Source organism: Solea solea, chromosome 19, assembly GCF_958295425.1.
Source record: "Solea solea chromosome 19, fSolSol10.1, whole genome shotgun sequence".
Taxonomy (NCBI): domain Eukaryota; kingdom Metazoa; phylum Chordata; class Actinopteri; order Pleuronectiformes; family Soleidae; genus Solea; species Solea solea.
This window is the reverse complement of record NC_081152.1, coordinates 6226956-6254776: the sequence shown is the minus strand read 5'-3', so window position 1 is coordinate 6254776 and position 27821 is coordinate 6226956. Positions and strand designations below refer to the sequence as shown.

Genomic DNA, 27821 nt, shown 5'->3' with positions numbered 1-27821 from the left:
CTCCGGTGGAGACACATTGTTCTTAAACTGCGCTTCATCTTTCTTCTCAGCCTCTCAGCGATAAACGAGGACAGTAACCTCTGCCAAACCCACCTAAAGTAGTTTTACAGCACATTATGGTTTTCAGCTGAAAAAAATGTTCTTTTTCTTTTGGGCCCTTAGGGGAAGGGAAGCTGACCTGGTTCAAGCTTTGAACATGTTACATCAACAGATCTCATTAGGTTGTATCTGGGTGAAAGCATTAACGTGGACACCCGAAGATACAGTTATACTGTATAAACAGTGGCAAATTGCAAGTTTTGCACTTGCTACAGTGTTAAAGTCCACGTCTACACTACAATGTGTTCAAAATGTGTGTTTCAAGTGTAACAATCTCAACCAGACGACCATTTTCTTTCAATTAAAAACAATTTGAACACATTTATACAAAATTTACAACTAATTCAAATATCTAGTGTAAGTCACATTGGTGACCATCTATGTACACTGGATATGAGCGTGGCAGTGTAAAATACTATGGACATGCACTGATGAAAAGGACAGATATGATGTGTTTTCCAATTAAAACATAGTGTGGATGTGGCCCAATGGTCTTGGTCAGTCCACAATTGCACACCAATAAGACTTAGGCTCTGTGTCCCACATTCACCCTGTCTGCTCTTAATGCTTACCTATTAAACTATTAAGACCAGTCCATTGTAGTATGAAGTATCAAGTCGTCTCAAACCAGCTTCCACTTTTGTAAAAATCCTTTCAGACAACATTCCTGGCTTCACCTCCTGTGCCACCCCGAGCTAAGTTCAAGAAGAGGTTCACTCAGGGAAAGAGCAACTGAGGGAGGGGAGCGTTACAAAGCCCTGCATGAGAAACTAACGAGGTGGTATTGTTATTGTTGTTTTCCTCTTCTCCCTCTTGATTTGTAGTGTGTGGACCCTTACCTGTCCAATAAGCTCTCTATAAGCCCAGGCCCTCCTCTAATCCTACTGTCTGGCTTTGCCTGCATAGCTGTGTCTGACACGGGCACAAATCACACAGCACAGCCGCAACAGAAAAGTAACACTGAGTGGTGCTTAAAAATTCATGTGAATGAGAAGCAGAGAAAATGATGACAGGAAGCTTGGGAAGTCATAAGACCTCACTATCGCTAATTAGATCATCCCTTACTCACACGTTTATACTCTTATAGCACTATGAAGATAATGTAATGCATATCTGGTGTATAACGTTTGTGTAATATTTAGGTCTATTGTCCTATAGGATGCAGATACTTTGGAAATGCACAGGTTTTTTTTAATATGTATATATAATGCCCTTTCTGACTTTTTTGTGAATTCCAGTGAACTCACTTATCACATGACCTCATACGATGGCGAGTCCTTTAAGCTATATTTTTTTGATATTAACCCTGACCTATGTCTGATCGTCTCTCCACATCCACTGCTAATCTCAATATTGTGAATGTCCGATTTATCAGTTTGCTCAGTGCAATCTAATGAAAGACTCCTCTGTTCACACAGCATACTGTACATAATAAAGTTATTGTTATGAACTCCACCCCCTACACTGTCAAACTGAAGAAACTCTGTTGTGGGCTTTTTTTTAGTCAAGACATGTGACAAGCTATTCACATCGTCAGCCGCGACTAAAACGATGCCGCACACTTTGTGAAGGAGACACTATTGGGACATAGTGAGAGGGACAGATATACAGGATAAATGAAAAAGAGAAAAGGGAGGAAAAAGAGGGGGAAACGTGCAGGGAAACGAAGAGGAAGAGGGGTGTCAGAGTGACATCCTGCAGCCTCTGAGCACCAGTGGCCTGTCTGATGACCCTCTGTGACAGGAGCCAAATCTGGACAGTAGACAAAGAGTGCTGCTGCACAACCAAAGCCAAATAAGCAAAACACGCCTTGACAAAGTGGATGAGAACACTTCAGAAGTGTTGGGTGTAAATGCTGGTCAATAATCACCGGGTATGATAATGTCAGCAATGCGAAATGACTGCTGTTATGAGGACATACAGTTGTATGCATGTGCGTGTCTGTCTGTGCTGCCAGAGGAAATGTTAACCTACAGTGACTCTAAACATCCTGTAGCACTCAAAGCTAAACCATGTGACATGGAGGAGAGAGAGATAGAATAACCTGTTTTTTAATAATGTATCTTTTTAATATACTCACAAATAGTCACATTGACTGATCGACTTTCTAATCAAATCGTTGAACATTTATGCCAATCCCTATCTTAAAAAAACTGATCACAAAAATAACGTGACCCAATTAAGCTTTATAAGTAAGGAATACTCTCACCAGCTGTTTACATGAACATATATTCATGTATAGAAGAAAAATGAAAACATGAAACATGTGCCTCTGTGCCCTCTAGTTTTGGTTTTCCGCCCCAGTTCCCTCATCTGGCCCTCTGCTGACACCAGAGTCTATGACAGATTTTTCAGAAAGTGCTTTTTTTCCAGCTGGCTGGCTTTGTACTAATCTGCTCCTTCACTAACTCCTTCACTAAACTTCACGACATCACAAATCAGGTTATAATGACTTCACTGATTTTTTTTTTCAAGGAAGTACGGCTGTAATGATAGAGACGGCTCTATAAAAATGACTCACTCGTCACGCTCTGCACCGCTGGCAACCCTTTGGGTGCATCTATATTTACTCAGCGATGACCTCCATTCAGAGAGAATAGAGGGGAGTATAGGGAATGGGCTACTTAATCTCTCATATGCCAGTGTATCTTATTTCCTTTACGGACAGCTGTCTTCACTAAGCATCACATTTAAAGCGCTTGAAAGAGGACGATGACAAAAACCATGTAGACAAAACTCAAGACACTTTCTGTCGATGCATTGCAAAAAAAATAGACATCTCACCATTTTCCTCTCTGTTTTGATATCCTGCAGGTAGCGCGAAAGCTCAGTGATGATTTGCGACGTGAGGTTCTCGGCGATGACCTCATGCTGACCCGCGTAGTCATTTAACTCATTAAGTGTTGTCAGGAAGGCTCGACAGAAGGAATACCTGGCGAGACACGGGGGAAAAAAGCACGAGAGGTAAAGCAACAGGGGTAATAACAGCAGTAGCACGGTTTGTGCAAAAAGACAAAAAAGAAACTGTTATTATTTTAATAACTAGCTACTCTGGAGTAGAATGATATGGTCGATACAACAAATACACAGTTACCATATCTCCTCCCGGGATATGTGTTTATACCTGGTGTCTTCCCTGAAGTGAGCAAACGTTTCAAAAATGTTGTCATTGTTTTTGCTTTATTGGCTCTGTTTGCATTCACAAATGTCTATCACCTATTTTACATTTGAATTTGCTTTTAAATCACAACTAAAAACACATCTTTTTAAAATGGCCTTTCCTGATATATCATAAGTAATAACCCAGTGGTGTTATTGCTTTTACTGCTGTATTTGTTGTACTTTTTATTTATTTTTTATCTATTATTCTATCATTAGTTTATGTATTACCGGTTCTCGGCTTTGTGTTGAATGCTTATTCTATTAACTGTCCTTCAGTGTCTTGAAATACTGACTCTATCAGGACTAGACTGTCAAAATGCTAAATGCACACTGGCTCAATTTACATATTCTTTACGTCTAAATATTTTAATTGATGCTGTTTCTTTTGAATTTGCCCAAATTCGTTTATGTCAAGTGTTTGACATAAAAAACCCTGAGGCACAAATCCCCTCAGGCACGACCACTGTGATGAAGTAGTGACCTTTTTGTCATCAAACATCCGACAATTATTTCCATACATAGATGGGACATGCATGCCCTGGTTCTGTGTGCAGTGTAGATACAATGGTACTGTTCCTGTACAAACCTTATGATATTATGATAGACAAACAGATATGTGATTGTTTGACTCACTTGCTCTCCTCATCTTCTCGTGAGTTCTTCTTGGGTTGATACTTCTTTGATAAATTCCTGTGAGGACAGAGGACATTAAGCATCATCAGATATTTCTCCCCGTACAGTATCGTCGTTCCTGGGGAGCCCGGTCTGCTAATGGGTCGTGTGCACCATTACACCATTATCTTTCCCTGACACTGCCCCTTATGGACCTGCCAAAGGATCATCCAGTACACCGTTCAATCCAACAGAGTGCTTTCTGCTCATGCTACTACATCCTCTCTCCTCTCTTTTTCAGGTCATAAATCATCACCCTCTGGGATTCTGTATGCAGAAGCAATCACCAGAAACAGGTGTGCTTTATTTATGCTGCAATTGCCCTCGTTATGACACTCACTTCATGTCCGTAGCACAACATGAGTGCAGCACAAGGAGGAGGAGGAGGGAAAAGGACATGTGAGGGGATGTGTCCTGGAACTGAATGACAATAACAAGCCTTATTACGATCACAGCGGGCTGTCACTGCCTTCTCTCAGCTGGGCAACTGTTGTATTTGTGTGTTTGACAGGCTACGGTAACTCTGTCAGCAAACCATAATAATATACACAAAGCTGTGATGGATTTGGGTGCACGGTGTGTACTTAGGATGGTTTGTCTAATTAAAAAGCACCTTTGTCAAGGTAAGAATAAAACGTTGCGTATGAAACACACACTCACAAAAATATTACTCTGAATATATCAAGGCTTAAACCACAACCAAGAATAATATGTCATTTATCAGACGTATTCCATTCAATTCTGTCAAAAGAAAACAGACACTATTATAAAAGTCATAAAACTGTGAACAAATGGAAGTTAATCTTTAAAAAATAAACACGTCACTCCCGTCCCATTTTCATGTCAGCATGTAAATGATGATTGTGAATCAATTTTAATTACTTTAAACAAGCTGGTGGTAACAGTTGCCCTGAATGAAAGATTACAGCACTTTACTCCCAAATGGGACTCACTGTAAATGCCTCAGCATGTTAACAGACATGCTTAATTCCAGCTGAAATAAATAATGCACAGGTTTAAAAAAAAAAAAAAAAAAAACTCTTCATGTAATGTGTGTCTGCACTTCGTCGAGCTCTCTCTGCCCACGTCTCCCCCTCTCTCTCTCACACACACACACACACTTCTTCTCCCTGGTGGTGTTTGCACAGTTGCTAGGCAGATCTGTCTGTCTATCTCACTCCCTGTCCTTCTCAGCCCATCTCTAATTATAGTCCCACTACCCACTACCCACTCACCCTCTCACTCACTCACTCATCCACTCACAATCGGATGTGAAATGTCAGTTTTATCATTGTATTAAATATCATTGTTGCATTTGACTCCGTTTTAAAGGAGCGCTGTCGGTGTGTATTTGTGGAAGATGATCCACAGTCACTGACTTAATGGAAAGGTTAACACAGTTGATAATATATCAAAACACTCCTTTTTCCACCCTCACCCCATTTCTTTTGTTAGCAGTGACGTATTCCTACTGTGTTACAGCTTATGCTGGACTGGAATTTGGGGGAGGAGGTGGAGGAGGAGACATTAATGCATCGCCCTCCAATAACTACACTGAGGAATCCTGCATATTTACAAGAGAAGAGGATTATTGATGGATTAGTGCGGGATGTGAATGTTACGGTGATAGACATGGTAGAATTGTCAAATAAAAATGTCCAGAAAATGTCATAATTGATGCTGCTTTTTTTTGTCCAAAGTTATTTAATTGACTTTCACGTAAGACCATGCAAAGCAGCAAATACTAGTCAATTGCTTATGTAAAAGTGTCACCTAAGCAATTACTTCATTAACCACTTCACAACTCAGATCTACTTTAGGGCAGTAATTGTTTTATCCGCTCACTGAAAACACTTAACACTTAAAAACCTGTTAGAATTCAAAAATATGAATGTCTTCTAAATGAATAGGTTGTCTGGTAACTTTAGTAAAAACAAGATATTTGGAAAAAGTGACAGCTCTCATCTCATCAGGTCCTGGCAACAACAAACCTTGCACTATAGAAAAGTAACCAAACTTTAATAAAAAATCAATTGCACCTGAGTATTTCCACTGACTACAAAAAGACTTTTCTTACGATGAGGGAAGGAAAGAAAAGAGGGAACAATTCAAGATGACTACATCAAAAGACCAATGGCATTAGTCCATTCTGCCCTGCATTTCTGTAGGTTTGAGTGTGTCTTGTTGGATTCATCCTGATTCCATGAGCTAAGTTGATTACGAGGGATAATTAGTCCTGAGGCGCTGCGACGTTGCACAACAACAAAGAAGTGTAGTGTGGTAAAGACACAGGAAAACCTCATGACTCACTTTATCCCATCTGCACCTCCCAATTTCCTCATTTTCGCCTCTTCTGACATGTGTACTAATGTGTGTGTGTGTGTTTGTGTGTGTGAGTCAACCAGACAGTGCAGTGGCTGACCTGTGTGTGCAGAATGACTGAAAACATCCGCACCATCTGTGGGGCCTCAAGTTCAATAAAAGCCAACCTCTCATGACAAGATGATGATGTTCCTCTCCTTTTGTTAAACACAGTGTAAGCAGAATCTGACTAATTCAATCCTGTGTTCAAATACAAGAATCAAAACAACAAATGACGTTACTTTTAAGTAATGTAATCATGGCGGCATTGTCTTGGTGCTCAAACTGTGGTACGTGTACCACCAGTTGTACGCGAGCCTCCTCTGGTGACACTTAGAGGAAAAACTTGGAGAGACTGTTCTATTGTGTATATACCAGGGTATGGATTGGAGTGGAGCTGAGGAATTATGACCTATAATAATAATTAAGAGTCACTACATCTCTTGCTCCATCTTAATCTAATTCCGCTATCCCCGTGTCTGAAGTCTTTGTGAGGAAGAGGAGGATGATGAGACAGCAAATTGTCTTATTTGGGAATAAATCTGCCGCCGTAGCTGACTTTGTATTTTAAAGTTGTGTTACTTTGAGAGCTCAGTATTTGGTACACCACAGGTGGTACTTGGTATAACAAGTTTGAGAACCGCTGGGTATCAGACTTCCTCTGTATCAGCTAATACTGCAAATGTGTTGTCATTTGATATCAAGTTTTGCCACCTAAGAAGTTCATCTGTGTAAAAGAGCCAATCGGCATGCAGCATGGCGAAGAGGAAGCCAACACGTGAGCAAAATATCCCTTTTGAGACACCGCAATATTTTTTTTTTTCAAGCATATATCTTTTTGTTTAACTGATGTTACAAATAAACATTAAACTTTTTTGTGTATTACTATTAAAAAAAGGTAAAAAAATGATATTGTATCGTGGTGTCTCGATGGGCGATTCCCACCCCAATAGAGTAGGGCTACATGTATTTCTGGTTGATATACAGTATGGCTGCTAAATGCTTAAATGAAAAGGTTCGTGGATGCAGAGGTAGACGACTAATGGATGCATGTAAACAAGATGACTAGTCCTATTATCTCAAGCAGACTTAATTCTCAAAAAGAGGAGTGGGGGGCGCTATGAAACGGGGGGTTGGGGTCAATACTTAGAGCATTAGCCATATTGCAGTGGCCTCTTTACAGAAAAGGACTCTGGAATTTGTTGCTATATCCTGCTGTGTTAGGATGCAGAAGGCCTGAGGGAGTGGATCCTCTCTGTGCTCGACTGCTCCTGCTCACATCACTCCTCATAAGAAAAAAAAATAATAATCTGTGACTGCGTCAAAGCAGAGCATGTGCAAAGAGAACTGGAGGGGGTGGAGCCGACACTTGTGGTTGGAGGGAAAAAAGAAATCTGGGTCAGACCTGGGCTTGACAATGCTGATACCTTCTAGTCTCCATGGAAACACAAGCTCCACCCCCACAACCTGACTTCCTCTTGTCTGTGGCCAAATCCAGACAGCACACATGCACGAGAGAGGAAGACAGAAAGAAGGACGGAAGGGTTTCAGTCCTCTTCTTCCTCTTCTGCTTGTTTGTCTTCCTTCATCAAATCTATTTCTAGCGTTCATAATTCTACGGTCCAATTCAAGCACGCTGTTCTGTTACTTATCAATCACTCAGATGATCCCATTGATCCAACATTAATGCTGACGGCTATGCTAGTGGCTCTGAAAAATGTTCTTCACTCTAAAACACCAACAGAGCTCATACGATTTTTTCTTTTATAATACAAATCTCAACATACTACATCCCATGGGGGAATTTCCGCTCTGGTTTCCTCTCCAGAGGGAGGTCAGAGGTCGCAGTCAGCTACATAATGAGCTGGTGAGGATCCTCTCTCTCTTGTTTCAAGGACACTTGAGTAGGTCAAATCCTGCTGTTGAGCGTTTGGTGGGGGTTCTTTATCTACATCCAGATGGATGGGAAACAGACACCCTAATAACAGTAACGCAAACCCAGACATAATCACGGTGAGCACTTACCTAATTTGTTTTGCATAGCTGGTTTCGATCTCCGATCTCTCCTTGACAAATTTGGTGTACTTCTCCACAAATTCGATCCCCCACTGTGTATGCTTCTCCAAGTTGTCAAACTGATCCTGTACAGAAGAGAAAGACATAATGATTGAATCACTCAAGTACGAGGGAAACGGCAATCTATCATTTACATTCTATATCAATAGGTTAAATGCCGCGCCTCATTAGACGTGGAGATAATCAGCAGACGTAATCAGGCACAGAGACATGTATGTCGTTGTGTTTATTCACGGTCACTGATCAAACAAAAGGCTTCTGACCCACTCTCTTGGCGGAACCTCAGACATTAACATTGAACTCCGTCAAAGATGGCGAGCCTGACAACACGAGGTGTTGTCATAATCACAGCCTTGGGGAATTATCTGTCACATTTCTACCGATTTATCTCTCTCGCAAAGTCTTAAAAATGGCTCTGACTTTGATATGCAAGCGTTTGATAAACAAAGATTAAAGACACGGGGGGGGGGCGGGGCATTTAGGTCACATTTCTACCGATATCTCTCGATGAGAAATGCACTGGTGCTCTTTAATAATTCACCTGCCAAGTTTAAAGCCTGTCAGGCGAACTGTTGGACAATTATGTGACTAAAGGACAAACAAACATTACTTTGATTAAAAGAGAGATAGTGTGTTATGTCTCCTCAGTAATACTGGTATTATGATATATATTATCGAATTATTGCCAAGCCAAACATTTCCTTAACATGTTTTAAAGCTGAGAGGATGCCCTATTTCATGACCTACTGCAACATTCAACACATATTATGTTATATACGGTAAGACACAGAAAGAGAAAGTAGTATTATCTGGTATTATGTTAGAAATACGCCCCCATTTGCCCCACACATCAGTACAAGTAGAATCTCAACAGTGAGGAAACAGTGAGGGGCCTACACAGCCTACATCTCTGATAACCAAACACAGCTGTTGAAGCTGAACTCGTTATTTATGATTTCTTCATGACATGTGAGGAAAAAGTGAGCCACTAGTCGGCTGAGGTCATGTTTTGAATTTCATCACTTCAGACAAAAAAACAACTTCACCTGGAATATCGCTTACTCGAAACGCACACACACACACACACACACACACACGTGCTAAGATTTACTGACAATCATGTCGTTACTTCTACACAAACTCACAGCAGGTATCATTTTTTTTTAACATGAACCATAAAGTTAAAAATGACCTTGGTGGCGCTCCAACACTTCCCCATCGTCTCTTCTACCATGTCAGGGTTCTTCATGAGCAAATAGATCCTTTGATAAGACACTTAGCTTGTGAAACAACTGACTGCAAAGTGTCTATGCAAACTTTGCACTGTATGCCTGTCTTTGTCATCAAAGGCAACGTCATATCAAAGTCACAGGAAGTGGTTGAGGCGATGAAAGGTTCACCTACAGCCTAACAGTTTTTTTTTTTTCTGTAAAAATAAGGTCAAGCTAAAATGAAACAAACTATACCTTTGTCTAGTGGACACTCAGAGAGGAAGAGCCCTTGATACTGCGTTTACAAATGAAACAACTCCCGATTGAAGCACTCAAGAAAAACAATAGAGAGTGCCTTGAGTGGGGAGGGGGCTTCCAGTCTGCATTGTTTGTCAGTTTCAATGAGCAATCACTCATCAACAAGCAACTCAACAGAAGAATGACGAGATAATACTTAACACTTCAGACATTTTACTGAAACAACAAGGCGCCTCCTTAGTCTCGTCACATTTATCTGTCTCTGCCGTTTCTTTGTTTTTCCAACAAGCTTCCTCTCAGACCCACGTGGAAATTAAAGTCATCCAACAGAATTTACGTCATAATCAATAGAGTGTGGCCGCTCTGAGAAGAAAACGCACAACAATAGGCACACGGCACTGCGGCCACATCACACACATGAACCCCTCCCCTCTCCTCCACACACACACACATAACTCAGATTACCCTTTTATGCAGGGGCACCATCTTATCCAGTGTGCAACGCCAATAAATGTCCATATAATCCGTGCCGTCCAAGGCCACACACTGGCTGTGGTTAGGTCAAAGCAAGCGTCGTCCACGGGACCATTTCCCAGGTGTCCAAAGTGCAGCAAGTGCAGTTTAGTGAGAGAGGACAATGATCCGCTGATCCCACTCCCACACGCTGACAAAGAAACTGTACAGTTGTAGGAAGCAATTCCCAAATGTCTGGACGAAGTTAGAATTCCAGAGAGCAGGGGAGGAACCGATGCAGCGCTGGTGCACAAACACACCACTCTGAATCTGAGGCCACCGCTGCCCACAGCTTAATGCTCCATCAGGCGTAAGGTGGAATAAGTGGGATGGGTGGATAGTGAGAGAGAGGGGGAGTGGAAAAACAGAGAGAGGGGGGCTTGAAAGGACTAGAAATGAGAGGCGGGATTACATGGGAGGAGGTGGGGGCCTAGCATGTGCTGCAGGGGTTTCCTAAAACTCAGCTTCACTCTACCATATTCTAAATGTGATAAATGTATAGAAAATACAACGTAAGCGTAAAGGCTACGACCAGAAATGTGACGAGTCACTGAGTCTATGAATATTTGCGAATGTCAGACAGGACAGAGGACGCAGCTGCTCGAGTGAAATGGAAAATTCATGGCATTTCCCCAGCAACAAGAAAGAAAGAGCGCAGATTAATAAATTATAAAGCAGAGGGAGGGAGATACCAAAGAAAACAAGACATTATCTCGAAAGTGTGTCAGACACTCCTGTCGTCTGAGCCGATCCAGCCTGTACATGTATATGTAAATGTTTATATTATATACACTGTTTATTATTATTCTTTTAAGTTGTTTTTTTTAAATGACATGTAATGTTATCTTTTATATATTGTAAGATATTTTAAAGCATTTCATTCAAATGCAATGATGCAGTTCTTCAACATTTCTACTAGCAATTGTGCCAACAAAAACAACACATTTCTCATTTTACTGCTTTTTTGTCCGTTGTTCCTCCAGTGGAATCTATAAAGCAGCAGGATGTCAAGGGCAGATGTCATTTTCATCCACTCATCCATGACCGAAACCACTTGTCCTTAAGGGGTCATTGGAGGAGCTGCAACCAATCCCAGCTGACGTTAAACAAGAGGGAGGGTACGCCTGGGACAAGCCACTAGTCCATCCCAGGGTCAACAACATACAGAGACAAAACAACTAGTCTTAAACAGTCATTTTCTATTCTAAAATTAATCTAACACCAATCTGCACATCTTTGATCTGTGACAGGAACGAAGACAAAACAAAGAGCGAACATGCCCAAGTCAAACCAGGACTTGAACCACTAACCTTGCGTTTGAGGTACCAGTTCGAGAGTTTTCAGTGCCATGAGATTGATTTAAAAAAAACTATTACACATGTTATCATGTGTGCCCTGCATGTAAATGATACAGTATCAGTTATCTAGACTGAAAAGTTGCAACATTTTAAGTGAAATCTGCTCATGATTTATCATAAAAACCTCTTCCTCTTGTACAAAAAAAAAAAAGAGTAATAATTCCTGCTCCTGCTCTGACTTCCATTCTGTCATCTGGGGCCTCTGACACTTGACCTTGTTCCTGCAGGAGGGGATGAGTGGAAGATGAACCCGCCCCACTCTGCTTGTTATTTCAGGACACAGCCCCACTCACTGTAACATGTGTACTGCTGTGGAAACACATGTAGAAAAATAAATACGTCCACTCGGCTAAATATTTTTTATTATCCGGGAAACGGGAAACACTGAGACCAAAGGAGATGCCAAACGGTTACTGAGCATGTTCATGTGCAGTACAACAACAAATACACGCTTGTTTGAGGCTCAGCCTCCTGACCTTCGACCCTTCCGAACTGCTGATGGGGATTATGGTACACTTTAATGTGTTCCACTGCCAGTTAATCTGAACAAATGCACATTATTTAGCTACCACTCCAGATTGTACACATACTATACAGCCCAGTAACCTGCATCCTACAGCACAGACAGGTTTTTTTTCTCTAACACAGAGAGACCAATGCCCTGGTCTTACTTTCAGGTTGCAACAGTGAATTATGGCTTTTCCTGAACCTAAACAAACAGATCATCCACTTCTATTTAATTAAGCACATTCCTGATCCTCAAATATTGAAAACTGGCCAAAAGAAAGCTTCACAGAACAACAATTTAACTATAATAAGCACAAGGCAACATGAGATCACAGCTTTAATCCTGTTCATTTTCATTATATCCAATCATACACAAAAAGAAGCTCTTAATTGGCAGAGATGGGGTCTGCCATCCCCAGATGGATTCAGATTTCCTTCCAAAACATGAGAGAATCATAGGAAAAGTGTGCAGCATGTAATCCAGTGTAATCCAAATTTCCCGTTTATCCTATTTTCCAACATAATGAAGCTTCATTACATTCAACTCTTATTGCATGTTTACTTCCTCATATGTGGACAATAATGGGGACAAAAACAACACCCCCTTAAAAATAATTTATGTGTCAACATACAGCATCAACAGTTAAAGCAGGTCAATTGTTTTCTGGCTTGCTGTTCTCCTTTCTACCACAGGGAGCAGTAGAGAGCAACAACACGCCTTCGATCTCAACAGGAGCTGCTGCAGTAAGGAAATGATTACGGAGAATGATCTTTCAGCAAATACCTAAGGATGATGAAATTGATTTAGAGAGGGTGTCTTGAGTAGCTCTATAGTACTTTAGTAAATCAACCTCAGAAAGTGTTGATTTGTGATGAAGGAAGGCAGAGAGCAAAAAATGAAGCACTCATTTAAAGCTATAAAGCAAGATAATAATACTGAAAAAAGTTGTTTTAGACCCTCAAAACAAATATTCCAGGGGATGTTTAATGTTTATTACAGCTTCACTTCCTCTGCTGTGATGGTCCCAGGCAAAAATCAATACGTCATTTAAAACAGATGAGATAGAAGTGAGCTGTTTCTTTGGTTGACCACAGAGGAAACAGCAAAGGAAAGTACTGACTTATGTGTGTTTAAAATGAGATGTAAATGCAGATGTGAGTTAGGCATCACATGGAACCACCTGTATGCACATACACATCGGATTAGAAGTGTATGTATAAAATCTGGGGATTGTTATATAAAGAAGAATAAAGGTATATACTGAAAGCATATCACTTGTATAGATGTATACATAATCTGATTAATGTATCTGTTAATAAACAAGCATTTAAATACAAAAAAATCTGCTTGTCCAAAGTTTTACTGCTTTTCAAACTTTCATATTGCATCAGTGGTGATTGACTATTTGAAATCTTGCTCCTGACAGGAAACCTGCTGAGATAAATAAAAGAGGGTGTCACGCTACAGTTGGGGTTAATCCACAGAGGCGTTGGGGACAGATGTTCTGTAGGAGGGAGGACAATGAGGCAACAGGACTAAAGATGTCCTTGTTTTTTGTCCTCTTCAATATGTTGAGCAAGAGGCAAAGACACTTGGCTCTGTTGGGAGAGGGGTATATGTGCTTTTTCTGAAAACATCTGAAAACATCTAAACCCTGGCAAACAGCTCAGTAGAAGAGCACACTCTGTTTCCATGACTTGGTTTTCAGAGCACAGAAACACCACATGGAGCACGTATCTGATTGTTTGAGATAAGAGAGTGTTGAGATGAGACTAAGACTATTATTTTCGAATGTGGGGTGTAAAGTTGAGCTGCAATGACCTGTTCGGAAATGCATGCTGCAGTCTCAAAGACCATAATAAAGTAGAACCCCTTAGGATCCAGCAGAGGGAAGGTTTCCTACATCATATGATACTGAATGCAAAAGAGGGACCTGTACAAACTGAGTGACTTTGGCAAAGGCAGTCGCAGCAGCGTCAGCATCTTGGAGATGCAAGCATGAGGGAGTCTCCTCTTTGCAGATAGAGAGACATGGAGCAGCATCCACTGACCGCAATTCTCTGTAAGCTGGCTCAGAAAATGTCTGTGTGCCCAGGGATAACTGTGTGCTCTGAGTGCATGTTCTCACCTGCGGGTAATTTTGTAAATAAAGAAATCCTGATCAGGTTGACAGATTGAGTTAAAAGCTGTAGGAGCTTCCTCCTGTTGTCAGTGATTTCCCATTTAGGGAGTGATTATTCCATCCTACTCTACTGAGTGATGTACAGTATGTTATGAATCTCTAATGCTAGCAACACTTTAGATACTACAAAATATCTCGCTCAACATTTGATGTAAACTGTCTAATGTTCAGGAGTTGCCCTCTCAGCACGTTAAGTTATCTGAGGCTTTAAACTCTGTGTTCAGTAAAGCAGAACTACTGTCGTGCTTGAGTTGATCAAGGCACTGCTTCACTGTATCTCGCAACAGTGGGTGTTAGGCAGCAAGAACAAATATTTGGGGGAGATGCCAAGCCCTCTCTCAGACACACCACGGGCTTTGTCCAAGAAGACAGGGGCGGAAAACAAGGGCGCCATAGCCTGGTGTAACCTCTGTGTCAGAGGCGAGTCCCAGGAAAAGAGAAAGTGGACTCACACACATTAAAACACGTGTGCACACACATAAACAAAGACTGATGATGATGATGATGATGATGATGCGCTCATGAGCTGCCCACACATTTTGTAGTTCAGGTTATTCAAGGTCAAGTAGACCAAATCTTATATTGGCTTATCACAGATAAATTGATGTTGAAATTGATGTGAAAAATAAACATAAGTAATTTAAGTGAACTCCAGTCGTGTTATTTATTAGCACACACACACACACACACACACACACACACACACGTGTTTCTAATGAACAGACTCACTAACACACTCTGCAGAATATGAACAGCTGTGTGGGACACTGTGTGACCTTAGGTGTAGGAGCTCTTGTCTGCATGCCATATAGATATTTATAGAAACAAGGCCTCTGCTCTGCCTGTGACATTTAAGATTGTGTGTTGTGTGTTGTGTACGCGTGTATTGCACTCATGTCTTCTTTTAACGTTTCTTCTCCGTGTGTGTTAGCCCCCTGGTCGCTATGCAACCCTTCCTGCTCCGTCCATGGCACTTGAAAGAGTTGTGAGGAGTGACTGTGTTAGTCACCAGTAAAAACCCTCCTCATGGCAGTTAAGCAACCGGAAATTGCCGCCTCTCAGTTGTGAGTCACAATAACTGGAAAAGTGATTGATTTACATCAAACACTCTTTTTTTACTCTAGACTCCGAATGAATGAATTCGGAGTGAGCTGAGTATGTAACGAGTTCATCATTTACACAGCGGGAACTCTCTACATGTCTCATTTGTAGCCTCCACACGGCACATGTTGTGTGCACGCAGCCTTTGTTGTTTCACTAATGATAGTTTATGCAAAACCAAATAACCTTATGAATTACTGTTGTTCTTTGTTCACTTACATCACTGGTCATTTTCATCTGCAGTAGTAGCTGCAGATACTCTTCACAGGGGCTCAGCGGCTTCTCTTTTTGCTCATCCTTTTCTGTTTTCACAGAACAAACGCTGTCCAGGAAAACAAAAAACTCACTTTTTCTGCGCAACATGGTCACGTTATTCAAAGCAGGGGGTGGGAAAAAAAAACCTTAAATGACGTTAATCCATCTCAGAAGGAAATCGTATAGTGGCAGAACAAGTCCTTCATATATCCTGGTTATGCCAAATCCAAGAACACGTTCATCATTTGAAGCACACTGAATCCAGGAAACCACAAGGTGTAATAAAAGAGAACAGAAATATTTTGACCATCACAGGGCCTATTTAAATGACGCTGTTAATAATCTGATTACTAAACCACCCCTGTAGCTGCCTTAGCCACCCAATAGGCTGTTGTGTGGATTAATCCTGCTAGGCCAGCAAACACACATCCGCCATTGTTCCCATTGAGCTGTTTTTGTTCTTTTAGAAGGATAAGGCTTTAATTCTTATGTAACACTTTCCCTTAAATTAAGGAAAACATTTCCCAATGAGAAACACCTACAATTTCTGTACTACAACTATCTACTATCTAATATCTGAATGTCATCAAGGATTCATTCAGTAAACCACTTTACGCAATCCGGATTTACCTGTGATAACTAAGCCAGTTCTGAGCCCCCAAGGTTGATACCTATATACAAAGTAAGTGGGACACTGGTGGAGAAGTGAATCCTAGAGGCTGGCATGGCAAGTGTAATTAAACTTAAAATATCTTTGGTCTCCAGTTTACCAACCCCAACCCATACAAGTGATGAAGTTTCCCTGCCAACCCCCCGAATCAAATTTCCAGAAAATGTCAATTTGAGCCCATGTGATAAGACGGTAATCTCTGTGAAATTCACAGCAAGCGGGTGGGTCAGAGTCTTGCCCCTGGCACACTCAACCCAGGCGCTGCTGTGAAAGCATGTGACCCAGATAATCTCATTCTGCCTATCCAAACATCTAGACATTTCCAGACTTCATGTATGAAAAGTACTGCAAAGCACAAGATTGTCTCTTAATTTGAGTTTTTCCCACCAATGAGACACAGTCATGAGATCAGATTAAACTGAAGAATCAGTTGTCGTAACCTGTTCCCAGTTTCAGTCAGGCAAAAAAAATGTCTTTCAATAAACACTAAAACTTGGCATGATATGTGTTGAGGGGCAAAAGGTGAGTTACCATTGACTAGAGTGTTACTGTAAATGACACCTCTGCTCAGCTGCCTACTATAAAAGTTTCCAGTGACTCTCTTGCAAAGGCACTCCTGCTATGTGCTGCCATATTATGTGTCTCATGTACACATTTCCCACTAAACACCATAGTAAGTACATGTTCCTCTGTAGTTGGTCAAGATGGTACGTTTATAATTACTATACTTCCTTGCCAATAGGTGTCAGTCATCAAACGTAATCATAGCTGACTTGGATCTACTGGAATTCCCAAAAAAATATTCACACAGCACAGTTTATAATTAAGTGCGTTGGCACACATGATGGTTTTAAATGAGAGACTAGATATTTGTGTTTTGCACTAGCACCAAGCTGTATGACTTGCTTACAGTTTCAGTTCATAAATAGATCCGTCTGAGGACCTTTTCGTCACTGTCATGTAAGCCAACTCTTCCTGCAATGGTTCTTTACTCACTACGGGTATAGTGTAATAACTTGGCTTCAAATTACATCAGTCCATCAATCCCTTGAAGATCAAGTAAGACCACTGCAGGGTTCATCTGGCTATGTGCCTACCGTTGCATATTCCATTTCTTTTTTGAGTTTCAGACTACATATTCAGCTTGCTGTAGTCCATGTTTGTCTGCCTGTTGCATTCATACACCCAATTTAGCTCAATTAGTTTGCCCAGATACTGCTGAAACATGTCAAATGACGGTTATGAAAGTCAAGAAAGTACAGGGTTACTGTTTTAACCGTGGGATCGAATTTTGCCTTCTTCTAATTTGGTGTTTTAGAAAAGCTGGCATCTGAAATGTTGTATTGCTGCCTTCTGTGGGAGATGAAATTGTAAATATGTACTTGCTATTGTGTTTGACGGCACAAATGGTGGTCAGAATTGCTTCATGGGCAAATTCATAGTAAAGTAAACCTTCTCTGAATCACACCAACTGCTTACATGTCTACTTTTTGATAACCTTTGTCTAACTTCTTAACGGAAGCAAACGTGTTCATAAGTCACCTCATGAACACGTTTGCTGATGGGGGTTTCATTAACCACCACGCAGCCTAACTGCACCTTCATCGTGTTGAGAAGTATTAGTATGTTTCTTATAGATTTAATGTCAAACCACTGAGAATGAGAGACCCACATCACTGACCAAACACTGACTCATCAGCTGTCCTAATATAGAGTCATGAAACACTCATTTTCACTCTGGTTTTTCCACTAACAGCAGCTCTAACTCTAAACAAAAGATTTTGTATAATAAAAAAAACATGTTTAATTCCTGGGAATAAGGCTCTAGAGATTATGGATATTATGTCAGATCTCTTACGCCACACATAGTTTGCTATTTCAGTTTCTTGGCTGCTTTTTGTTGGGGGTTTTTTACTGGGTGAAACGCTAACATTTTAACAGCTCTCTGAGGACTTGAGACCATGGATCTACTCTCTATATACAAACAACAAATGGTTTTATGATGATGGTAGAATATTTACAATATTTTCTTTTTTTAGGCGAAGTGAGTCGCAGTCAGTGAAGTTTGACTACACAAGTACTGTATACTCACTTCTATTCTACTCATCAAAATTGGCTCAAATCTGGGTGGTCATGCCAGCTTGTGAGTTGTGTCATTTCAAAAATATGAGTAAAGATGGCAGATTTTATCAGTTTGTACCTTTTTTTTGTACAAGAAAAAATAACAAAATATCCCCACACTGTTGACTTTATGGTTTGCATTGCCATTGTAATTGTTATAATCCGTCTGGAGCTAATTCAACTGGCCTAACTTTTACCATGGACCAGTCATATGACACACAAGGTTAGATAAAGGCATAGATGGTCTGATACTTACAAAATCTTACTGTTGAGAGAATAATAATTTCATAAATCAACTCCTTTTATAGTGTTAATTGTGTTACATTAATAAAGTAATGGCAAAACAACAGGCTGCAGAAGTAGCAGCTGGTTGGTTGGTAACATTCCATCATCGTATATCACAATATAAGTCTGTGGGCTTTTGTTTGTTGATTCTATCAGTGGCACTGACTCAGAGAAGACATGAAAACATATTAAATTTGCAGCCAGGCCTCACTAAACGGAGTTGTGGATCATTATTTACTGCCAAGACTATTTTCCCATACTATCACCCTCCACCCTTTCTGTCTAGCATGAATTAACACTTGTTTCACATTTAGCAGCCATTGAGAAACAGCTAATGGCTCTTTTCCACTATACAGCTGTGGCACGGCATGACTCGGCTCGACTCTACTTTACTTGGTTTGGTATCAGGCACGTGGTTTTCCATTACTTCATAGTCCCTCTTCAATGTGGCTGGGGTCGTCATAGCACAGCTGCACGTTTTATACGTGACACAAACGCACAAACTAGTGACAAGCCAAGCAGTTCTTTACGATGAACTGAATCATTAGAATCAGTGTTTGAATTAGAATTTGTTCACTACTTCCTGCATGACCGGAGCACAGACTCCATCTGACATAGTCACTGAAATACAGTACGGTTAAACGGGTAGTGATCCGGCATTCGGCGGTGCTATCGCTAAATACACCAGACTCCTGTTAAATATTGAGAATTTAGAAAATTCCTTGCTAAATGTCGGGGGTTAACACATGTTTTCAGAAGTCTTTGTAACTGATCTACAGCTCAGTATTGTTAGATTTGATTCCTGTGTCGGACGTCACATTTTAGTATCTTGGAACCTCACCAGAGCTGGTACTAAAAAAGTACCAGGTACTAAAAAAGTACCAGGTACTAACCCTAAAAAAAGGAAAAAAAATAAATAAATACTACAACTGTATCATGGGAAAGCACCATAGATGTCCTAACACAGTACTGCCCATGTCTATCTACATCTGGTATATTTTAGGGAGCTAAAGTAACAGACCACTGCTGTCACAAAGACAGCAAACCCACTGAATCCACCCCCTCTCTTTATGATCCCAAAAGATGCCAGATGGGGAAGTGAAATAAAAGAGACAATAACATTTACGCTAGCATCTTTAGCACTTTGACACACACACATAGGGTGTATGTGTTTGCTAACTAGCCACAGTAGACAATTGTGCTGTCCTTCCATCCTTTTACTCTTTGGGGCACAGAGAAAGCAAAACTCTTGTGGAGGATTACATCACTGATACTAATATCACAACCATATATTGAAACCATGTAAACTTGTATTATAACTTTGTATCAGAATGATATTTGTACTTCTAGCCTTTATAACACATTTCTATCTATTAACACCTAGCCACCTAGCCATGACCAGCCATTTTAAAAACACATGGCTAACAAATCCTGTATTTTCATCACGGTATGGTTTGGTTTGGTACAGTACGGTGCAGTTTGTCTCGGGTCAGGCTTGTGTTTTGACTAAGAACAATACCTTTACTTGGTTGGCGAGTGTGAGCTGTGCCTGACGGCCGCGTAGTAATGAACGTCGACATTGAACGTGACACAAAGGACAACAATGGAGGACATCCAGCAGCAAGTTAATGAAGAAAAAATCAATAGCCCACATATACCGATACCGAATATCATTTCAGCTAAGCCCTAAAATACATTTCTAATGCCACTTCCTTGCTTTTAGCTAATACTTGTGCAAAATGTATACATCATGCTGTGCACATGTAGCTACTTACTGACAATCATCGACACAGTTCTGCGCAGAATGAGGAACACAGCAGGAGTAGTTTCAAAAATATCTTCCACTTTGATAAACCAACCGATAAAAGCGGTCATGTCTACTTCCATACTGGTGTTATAGATTAGGGAAACAAACGACAGCAGAGCATATGACACAACAGTATGTAGTTCACTGTTGGAGTAATGAGGTGAGCGTGGAGGGCTGTGAGGTCTTAGGTGACACTATGTCAGAGCTCATGTGACTGAGGCCCATCAGTGATATCATTTCCACTGTCAGCACTGATTAGAGGCTGAATTAACAAATAACAGAAGAAGCGATGGCTATAGCAAAAATTAGGGACTGCAGCAGTTTGTGCTTGGAAGGACTGAGTCAACTTTACACGGATAAAAAATAGTGTGAATAGTGTTAAATTCATACAGCCTTTGACATTGAGGAGGGTTTATTATCAGAAAGTGAAAACACCACCCATCAGTATGTTGGCATACATATAACAGATTTAAAATAAAAATCATTTGGTATGAATCTGCATATCTAACACATGTATATGCAAATTTTTTCTACTTGAATCACTTCACCTCTTTCCCGCTTCCTTCTTTCTTACTCCCCAGGGTGTAGTCGGGGACTATTCATCTCTATTTATCATCACAAGGGGGCCCAAGAAAGAGGTAAAGTGAAAGTGGGCGTTTGGGTGCTTTGAGTCAGCAGGTGGGTGTTGGTGAGTAAAGGAGGGTTCAGTCAGTGTCTTAGCACTCCACTGACCCAGACAAAATGAAACAAAGTGGCTCAGGTTTCAGCCCTGGAAGTGGCCTTAATGTCAAGTGAGCAGCAGAGGATGAGGCCAAACCCTGGGGGAGTCTGAGTCAAGATGAGACACACAACAACAACAACAGAAGAAAAAGGGGGGGAACCCCAGTCAAACACCGGGATCAAACGTAAAATATCACTACCAGGAGATCAGTGCAACCAAACATCCACACAAATACGAGCACAAGATTTTGACTAAACCTTTCTGTCTGAGCCCCCCCTGGCAAAGTCTAGACTGGCACCACATAAACACATGAGACAAAACAAGTGATGTTTATCAAGGCGTCTCCAGACAACATCACTTTCCCTTCTCAATTACATCAGGGTCCATGGGCACCAGAGTGACATGTGTCAACAAGAATGCCTCGAAAAGTTGTCCCCGGTGACCTAACAGATACTTACGCCTCAGCGGACACTGAATAAACAAAGTAACGCGCCGTCAAACAAGCGGACCACCCATGTCATGACCACTCTGCGGTTCATCTCACCTTCAGCAGCTGCATTTTGAGAAGAGTGTCGGCCTTATCCATGCTGCCTCACCGATAACGTGTGGAAGAGAAAACGACAGTTTTACATTGTACTTCATATGAAGAGTTTAGGTGAACTCGTTTGCGTCCACTTCCCAAATCTTTCGCACAAATGAAGTGAAACTTTCAAGGTGTGTCACAGTGCAAAGGTGTGGGAGTCACAGTGTTTAAAGTAACACCAGATGCTGGAATTTAACTGTTCTTTTCAGTTCTATCTGTGATAGATTGGCGAAATTTAATCCATGAGTGTGTCTGTGTTTGAGTCAGAGGCAGCTTAGCTGCTTACATTGCCAGCTATAGCTCTGACATGTGAGGCCTGAAAGGAAATACCTCTGAGATCGTGCAGTCCATCATTCTTCACACTTCAGACTATTCAACATGACTGAGAATGATTATTCTGAATGAAATGCCTCTATGGTTAATGGCACAAACACAAACACTCATTTAAAATTTCATTTTTTTGTTTCTTTCAACCTCTGTTCCGCAGAGGAACAGTCACATGTTTCCCCACAATCGACTTCCTCCCTCCTGGTTGCATCTGTGCAAAATGTCTCTTTCGTTAGTGGTGTGCCAGTTTGTCTTCTGCTTGCATAGAAAAATTAAAACAAATCTCTCTCAGATATTTTGGTGCTCTGCAAACACAATGTTTTCTAAGACTTCTGTTGTTGTTGGTCAAGTCACAAGGATGAGACAGTGATTGTCATCATTTTCATGGTAGCAAACATCCCCGGGGTCTTTCTTTAGGAACACAGTGAGCACTGTAATCAGTGCTATGATGTTGCACCAAAGGCATTCAACATTTTGGAGTCTACTCAACAGAATGTGGCCTTTTTACTCACAATGACTCACAAAGCCTGAACAACAGAGGTCCACCACACTCATTTCTGATTATTTATTTACTCTGTTAGTTTGTCTGAATATGAACTATCTTTTCCATTCATAGCCTTCGCCCTTATTCATCCAATCAAACGAGCCTCAATCAGTACGATTCGGAGCTCAGCTCAAACTCATCAACCTCGTCTTTGCACTGACTCACCACAGCCATTGTGTGTGTGTGTGTGTGTGTGTGGTTGAGAAACACCGGTCAAATGTATCTTGAAGTAACATCATTTACTTTCCTGTTGGCAACAGGAAGAACAACAGGAAGTGCATGATGAATGTGTAGTGTTTGCTGTCTCATTCTTAATCTGTCATGATATACACGATAAAGAGTGATCTTAAACACTGGACAAAGTTAATAAAAAAAAAAGGATCTTACCGCTAAAGGTCACATAAGAGGAATCCAGAACAGTTTTGAATTTTCATCATTTAAAAAGATTTAAACTCGTCAGTGGTACGTGTTTGCTACTTATTTGTGCTTTATAAAACTAACCAGCAAAAACATGCATCTGGAGACATTATTAACTTTGTCTTTGTATTATGAAGGTTTGGGTAGATTAATTATTAATAGGGGTGTGTATCACAATGTAACACATGGTCCATGATACCAATAATATCATGATACAACAATACGGGATAATCAATATATTGCAAGACAATCATATCACATTATCTGTCTAACTGAAGAAAAAACAAAACGTTAAAAGTGCAGATTTCTACTCATTCACAACACAGGGACCACAGTGCAAACAATCTATGTATTCAATATGGATGGAGCATCTCGGCATGTAAACTCCCTCTTCTGCCCATTGATTGATTAGACATCAAGTCGTGACAGCCAGCTAATGAAACTGACAAGGACTGACTGTTGTACTTTAGAACGAATATTGATATTTGCCCTGGCGTTTTGTACGAGGAAGGGCAACAATATATCACCAAATCAATATTTTGAACCCCCCCTAATTATTAATGCAAATTGTTATTTGTTGCGTCCCTAAAAACCTCTTTCCACTGATTTTTATACAATAGACATTCAAACGTGGGTCAATGACTAATGGACTCACATTTTCATCAGCTCCTGGCTCTGATCAGCAGTGATGATAACATGAGGCCCAGGTGAATGCTTTACTTTCTTCTACTGCTACTCAATTTTGGCAGTCTTGACACTGATGCTGCACCTTTTTTTTTGGCACAACGTTATCGAAAGCTGACTTCGAAAGTGGGTACTAAAGAGGAAGATATACTAAATGTGTAACCAACATGACATTGTCACTGGTCTCCATGGTGCTTTCTTCTGTTGTTCTTTGTGTTGTTGCGCTTCATGACGTCAAGTGCGACTAATCAGAAAAAAAACAAAAGAACTGAGAGACTTTGGCGGTACAAGAGGTAAACAGCCGTGCCTAAAAAACATCCTGCTCTTTCTCTGAATTTCAGTGCTACTAACAGTGCTGGTGTTAATGTATGACTCTCTATTTGATCTGGGTTATGGCAGCAAGAAAAAAAGCACTAGCAGTAGCAACAGCCACCTGTAGTGTCGTGCAGCTGAGCAGCTCCGTCTGCCTAGAGAGGGGACTCAGATTAAAGAAACAAGTGCCTGGATTCCATTCAAGGGGGGGGAGAAAGAGAGAAAGCCAGCATCTGGTTGTAATACAAGATTCCCTGCAAAAGCTCAGGATCTGTTTAAAAAACTTGCAAACGTTTTCCAGACCTAAAGTATACATGAAAGCCTGTAAAGTACCTTGAGGCTACGTTCGCTTTGCATGACTACCTGGGCAGCAGTGTTTCCCAGTCGAGCATTGCCGTAGTAAAGTAAAACTACTCTGGCAACACGGGGGAAAATGCAAAGAATGTGGTGTTTTTTTTCTTTTTCTGTGAACTTTGGAGCAGGTAAATTAGTGGAGAATTCAGGGCAGAGCCTCCCCCTCCTGTTCTTTCTCAGAAAGGAAAACACATCACTGATTCAACTATCTCCAGGCCCCTCTTAGAGGAGAAACAAATGTAACTCATAATATTGACTTTGCAGCGGAGCAATATCAGAGAGAGAGAAAGGTGCTCTTGTGATCAGGGGTTTGTGCAGAGTCTGTTTCATACAGATTTGAACCCATGTAAAAAAAAAAATGTATTCCTTGTAGGGCTGGGCGATAAAACACAGTCCATTTTAATTATTTGTGTGCTATCATGTCAGATGGAAGGTTGAATTTTACTCCAGAGGGAAATAAGTTCATTGTTGTTCTAAACAGACAACAAAACAACAAACAAATTTGAGGCAAAACCTCCATAGCAACTGTGTTTGGTGTCTTGTTTGGACAGTGCATAAACATTAAATCGATAAATACTGTAGAGGATTTTAATGTGGTATATATTGTTATTGAATTATTGCCCAGCCCGGGTAGCTTGCTGTATACAAGTGTAATGAAATAGGTGCAACACAAGCTTAAGTAAATAAAACGTGTCTCTTCCTGCAGAGTCAAATGCCAACTCCATGTCATTTAACTCACACACACACTCAAACAAATACTGTATGTTTCTATTGTTATAAATCGTGCGGTGAATCCTGCCTCAACACGAGCGTCTCTGCTGCCCGTGTGTCCATCGTCTGTCTCTCATCACACAGACAGCTGAGTGAAGGTTTTCCCAGTCCATCATTTCCACAGTAAAATGACAACACGAGCCACTGAAACAAAACCCTGACAGCAGGAATTCCACTTACCCCCCCCCCCCCCCCCCCCCCCCCCCGAACTGCTTATTATCAAGCTGTAAAAATAGTTTGACACACTCCCGTGATCTTCATCTTCACCAAACATGTAAGTTTGGATAATTAAATGGGTGAATATGGAGGAAATAACCACTGTTACAGTGGAGTTACTACAAGTTCAGGTTCACTTCAAAGTTACTGTAAGGGGGATTAAAACCAAGTGATATCATGGCACAGGAATTTGCTGCAGTAAGGTCACTGGGCTCCTGCTTTGTGTTGCACACAGAGTAATAACGTCTGGTGAATTCAACATAATGAAACATGCGGTATTTAATATTTTCGGACATTTGTAGAGGACCATATTTAAGATGCAAGTAGATCCATGATTTGCAGGGGTACGACATTCATTTAAAGGAATATATGTACAAGATAACTGTAATAAAACTTTTGTAATAATAGTTTTGCAAATCTATTCATGAAATTGTCAACACAGTTATTTTCAACTACAAAGCCACTTACCCCTCATCTAATTTTAAAGACATCGTTTTCCAACTGTGTCACAAATATTCTTCTCCCATGGAGAAGAAATAATCAGCCCACAACATGACTCAGCTAAAATGCTGCTGCTGATTTTTATTTACCTTTTTGTACAGTCTGTGTACAGTGAAGCATGTGATGTATAGAATTTTTGGACTGTATCGAATTTTTACATTTTTATCTTTCTGATATCCAATCCAGGAAGTTTGGCCAGTACAGGACCGATACCGATACCAGATATATCAGCTCATCCTTAATTTTGAAACTGAAGATGAAAGTTCTTAAAAAATCATATCCCTAATTTCTCTCATTGTGATGTTTAACAGGCCTAGTGTTGATCTGAAGTTAAATTAGTGAGCTGTTTGTTTATTGGTCAAGTGTTTATGTGTTTTTTGTTTGTTTATTTGTTTGTTTGTTTTTACATCAAGAGTCACTTCAGCATTCACTGTGCAACAGAATGAAATATGATGGAGAATTACTACATGACAATATTATCGACTGAACTATATTCTAACAATACAAGAACGTTAAGATTAACTTTATGTGTCATAATATTAATTGGCATAGTCACTAAAAGAACAATTAAGTTGCAGCCACTTCAATCTGTAATGTTGAATGACTGTTCATACGTAATCTTGCATAGTTAAACATAACGTTATTTGAGAGATAATCGTGTTACTTGGTATAAAAAGTTTGAGAACAACTGGATTAATCTTTTACTCATCGATAACTAAATTAATCGTCAACTATATTTATAATGGCTTATTTGGTTCGAGTTTTCTGATGTTTCAGCCTCTTAAAATGTAAATATTCTCTCGTTTCTTTGCTGAATTATGACAAAGCAATTCTGAAAACATCATACTTTCCATGTTAGGGAAACACCGATCAACCTTTTTCAACATTTTTTGGACCAAACAAGTACTTATAATCGACATTAAACAAAAACTACCTGGTAAATGTACCAGATAGTTTATTATCAGGTGTTTACAAAGACAAACGTCAGAGCAACGTGAATGTATAACACTGACTGCACCAACACAGCGGCAGCAGCAGCTACGTTAGAATATACTGAGGGGGTGTGTGTGTGTGTGTGTACTGTATGTATGTTTATGTGCAAAGCGTGGTTTGCAGTGTAAACTAAAATTGCGTAGCTATATTCAGAGACACCCCCAATTTACGCTAAAACACCGTATTACACTGATAATACGGTGGAATTAAGTCAACACACGTAAAGACAGATTCATAATACATTAAACGGTGGCGATAACCGCTGCAAATTAGCCCTCTGTTGGCTAACGTCGACATTAACGTCATATTAGCGGCAAAATAAAAACCCCACTGCGCCGCTTGGCTCGTGCTCTGTGTCCGAACAACAACACCGCCGCGGACAGACGGTTACAAGTGCACGGGGGACTCACCCATAGCTCTGACCCCCAGCTCATGGTTCCAGTACGATGTCCCCGGAATAATCCACAACTCGCACGAGGTGTTTTCAGCGCCCACGGACGTGATTGTTGGTGATCCTGTGGTGTTGTCGCTCGCCTGGTGTCGGCGATGGAAGTGACGAGATAGAAAGCACAAGCACCCCCCGCTTCGGAGCTCGTCGGTTGGTTCTCTTCAGAGTCTCATCCTGCTGCCTGATAACAAGATGGCCAGGAGCTGCTGCAGCGTAATCTTCACTCAGGAGGAGAGAGAGCGCGAGGGAGAGAGAGAGAGAGAGAGAGCGCGAGAGAGAGAGAGAGAGAGAGAGAGAGCTGCGCGCGGGCA

General features: G+C 40.7%; 1 protein-coding gene across 17 annotated transcripts in view; it reads right to left on the bottom strand.

Annotated features, from left to right (window-relative positions):
- LOC131445807 (formin-binding protein 1) overlaps window positions 1–27759 on the bottom strand; it is a 56541-nt gene extending 28782 nt beyond the window's left edge. For 13 of the 17 annotated variants that reach the window (XM_058616476.1, XM_058616477.1, XM_058616474.1 and 10 more), the window contains exons 1-4: window positions 9563–9696; window positions 8320–8435; window positions 3895–3951; window positions 2884–3031 (exon numbers count right to left, since the gene is read on the bottom strand). In XM_058616476.1, the coding sequence (XP_058472459.1) occupies window positions 2884–3031; window positions 3895–3951; window positions 8320–8435; window positions 9563–9619 (378 nt within the window). In that variant the 5' untranslated portion in view covers window positions 9620–9696. Of the gene's footprint in view, window positions 1–2883; window positions 3032–3894; window positions 3952–8319; window positions 8436–9562; window positions 9697–10304; window positions 10654–27472 lie in introns of those variants that run through there. The other 4 variants (XM_058616491.1, XM_058616492.1, XM_058616480.1 and 1 more) reach the window with 3 other exon arrangements.
- Between the last annotated feature and the right edge of the window lie 62 nt (window positions 27760–27821).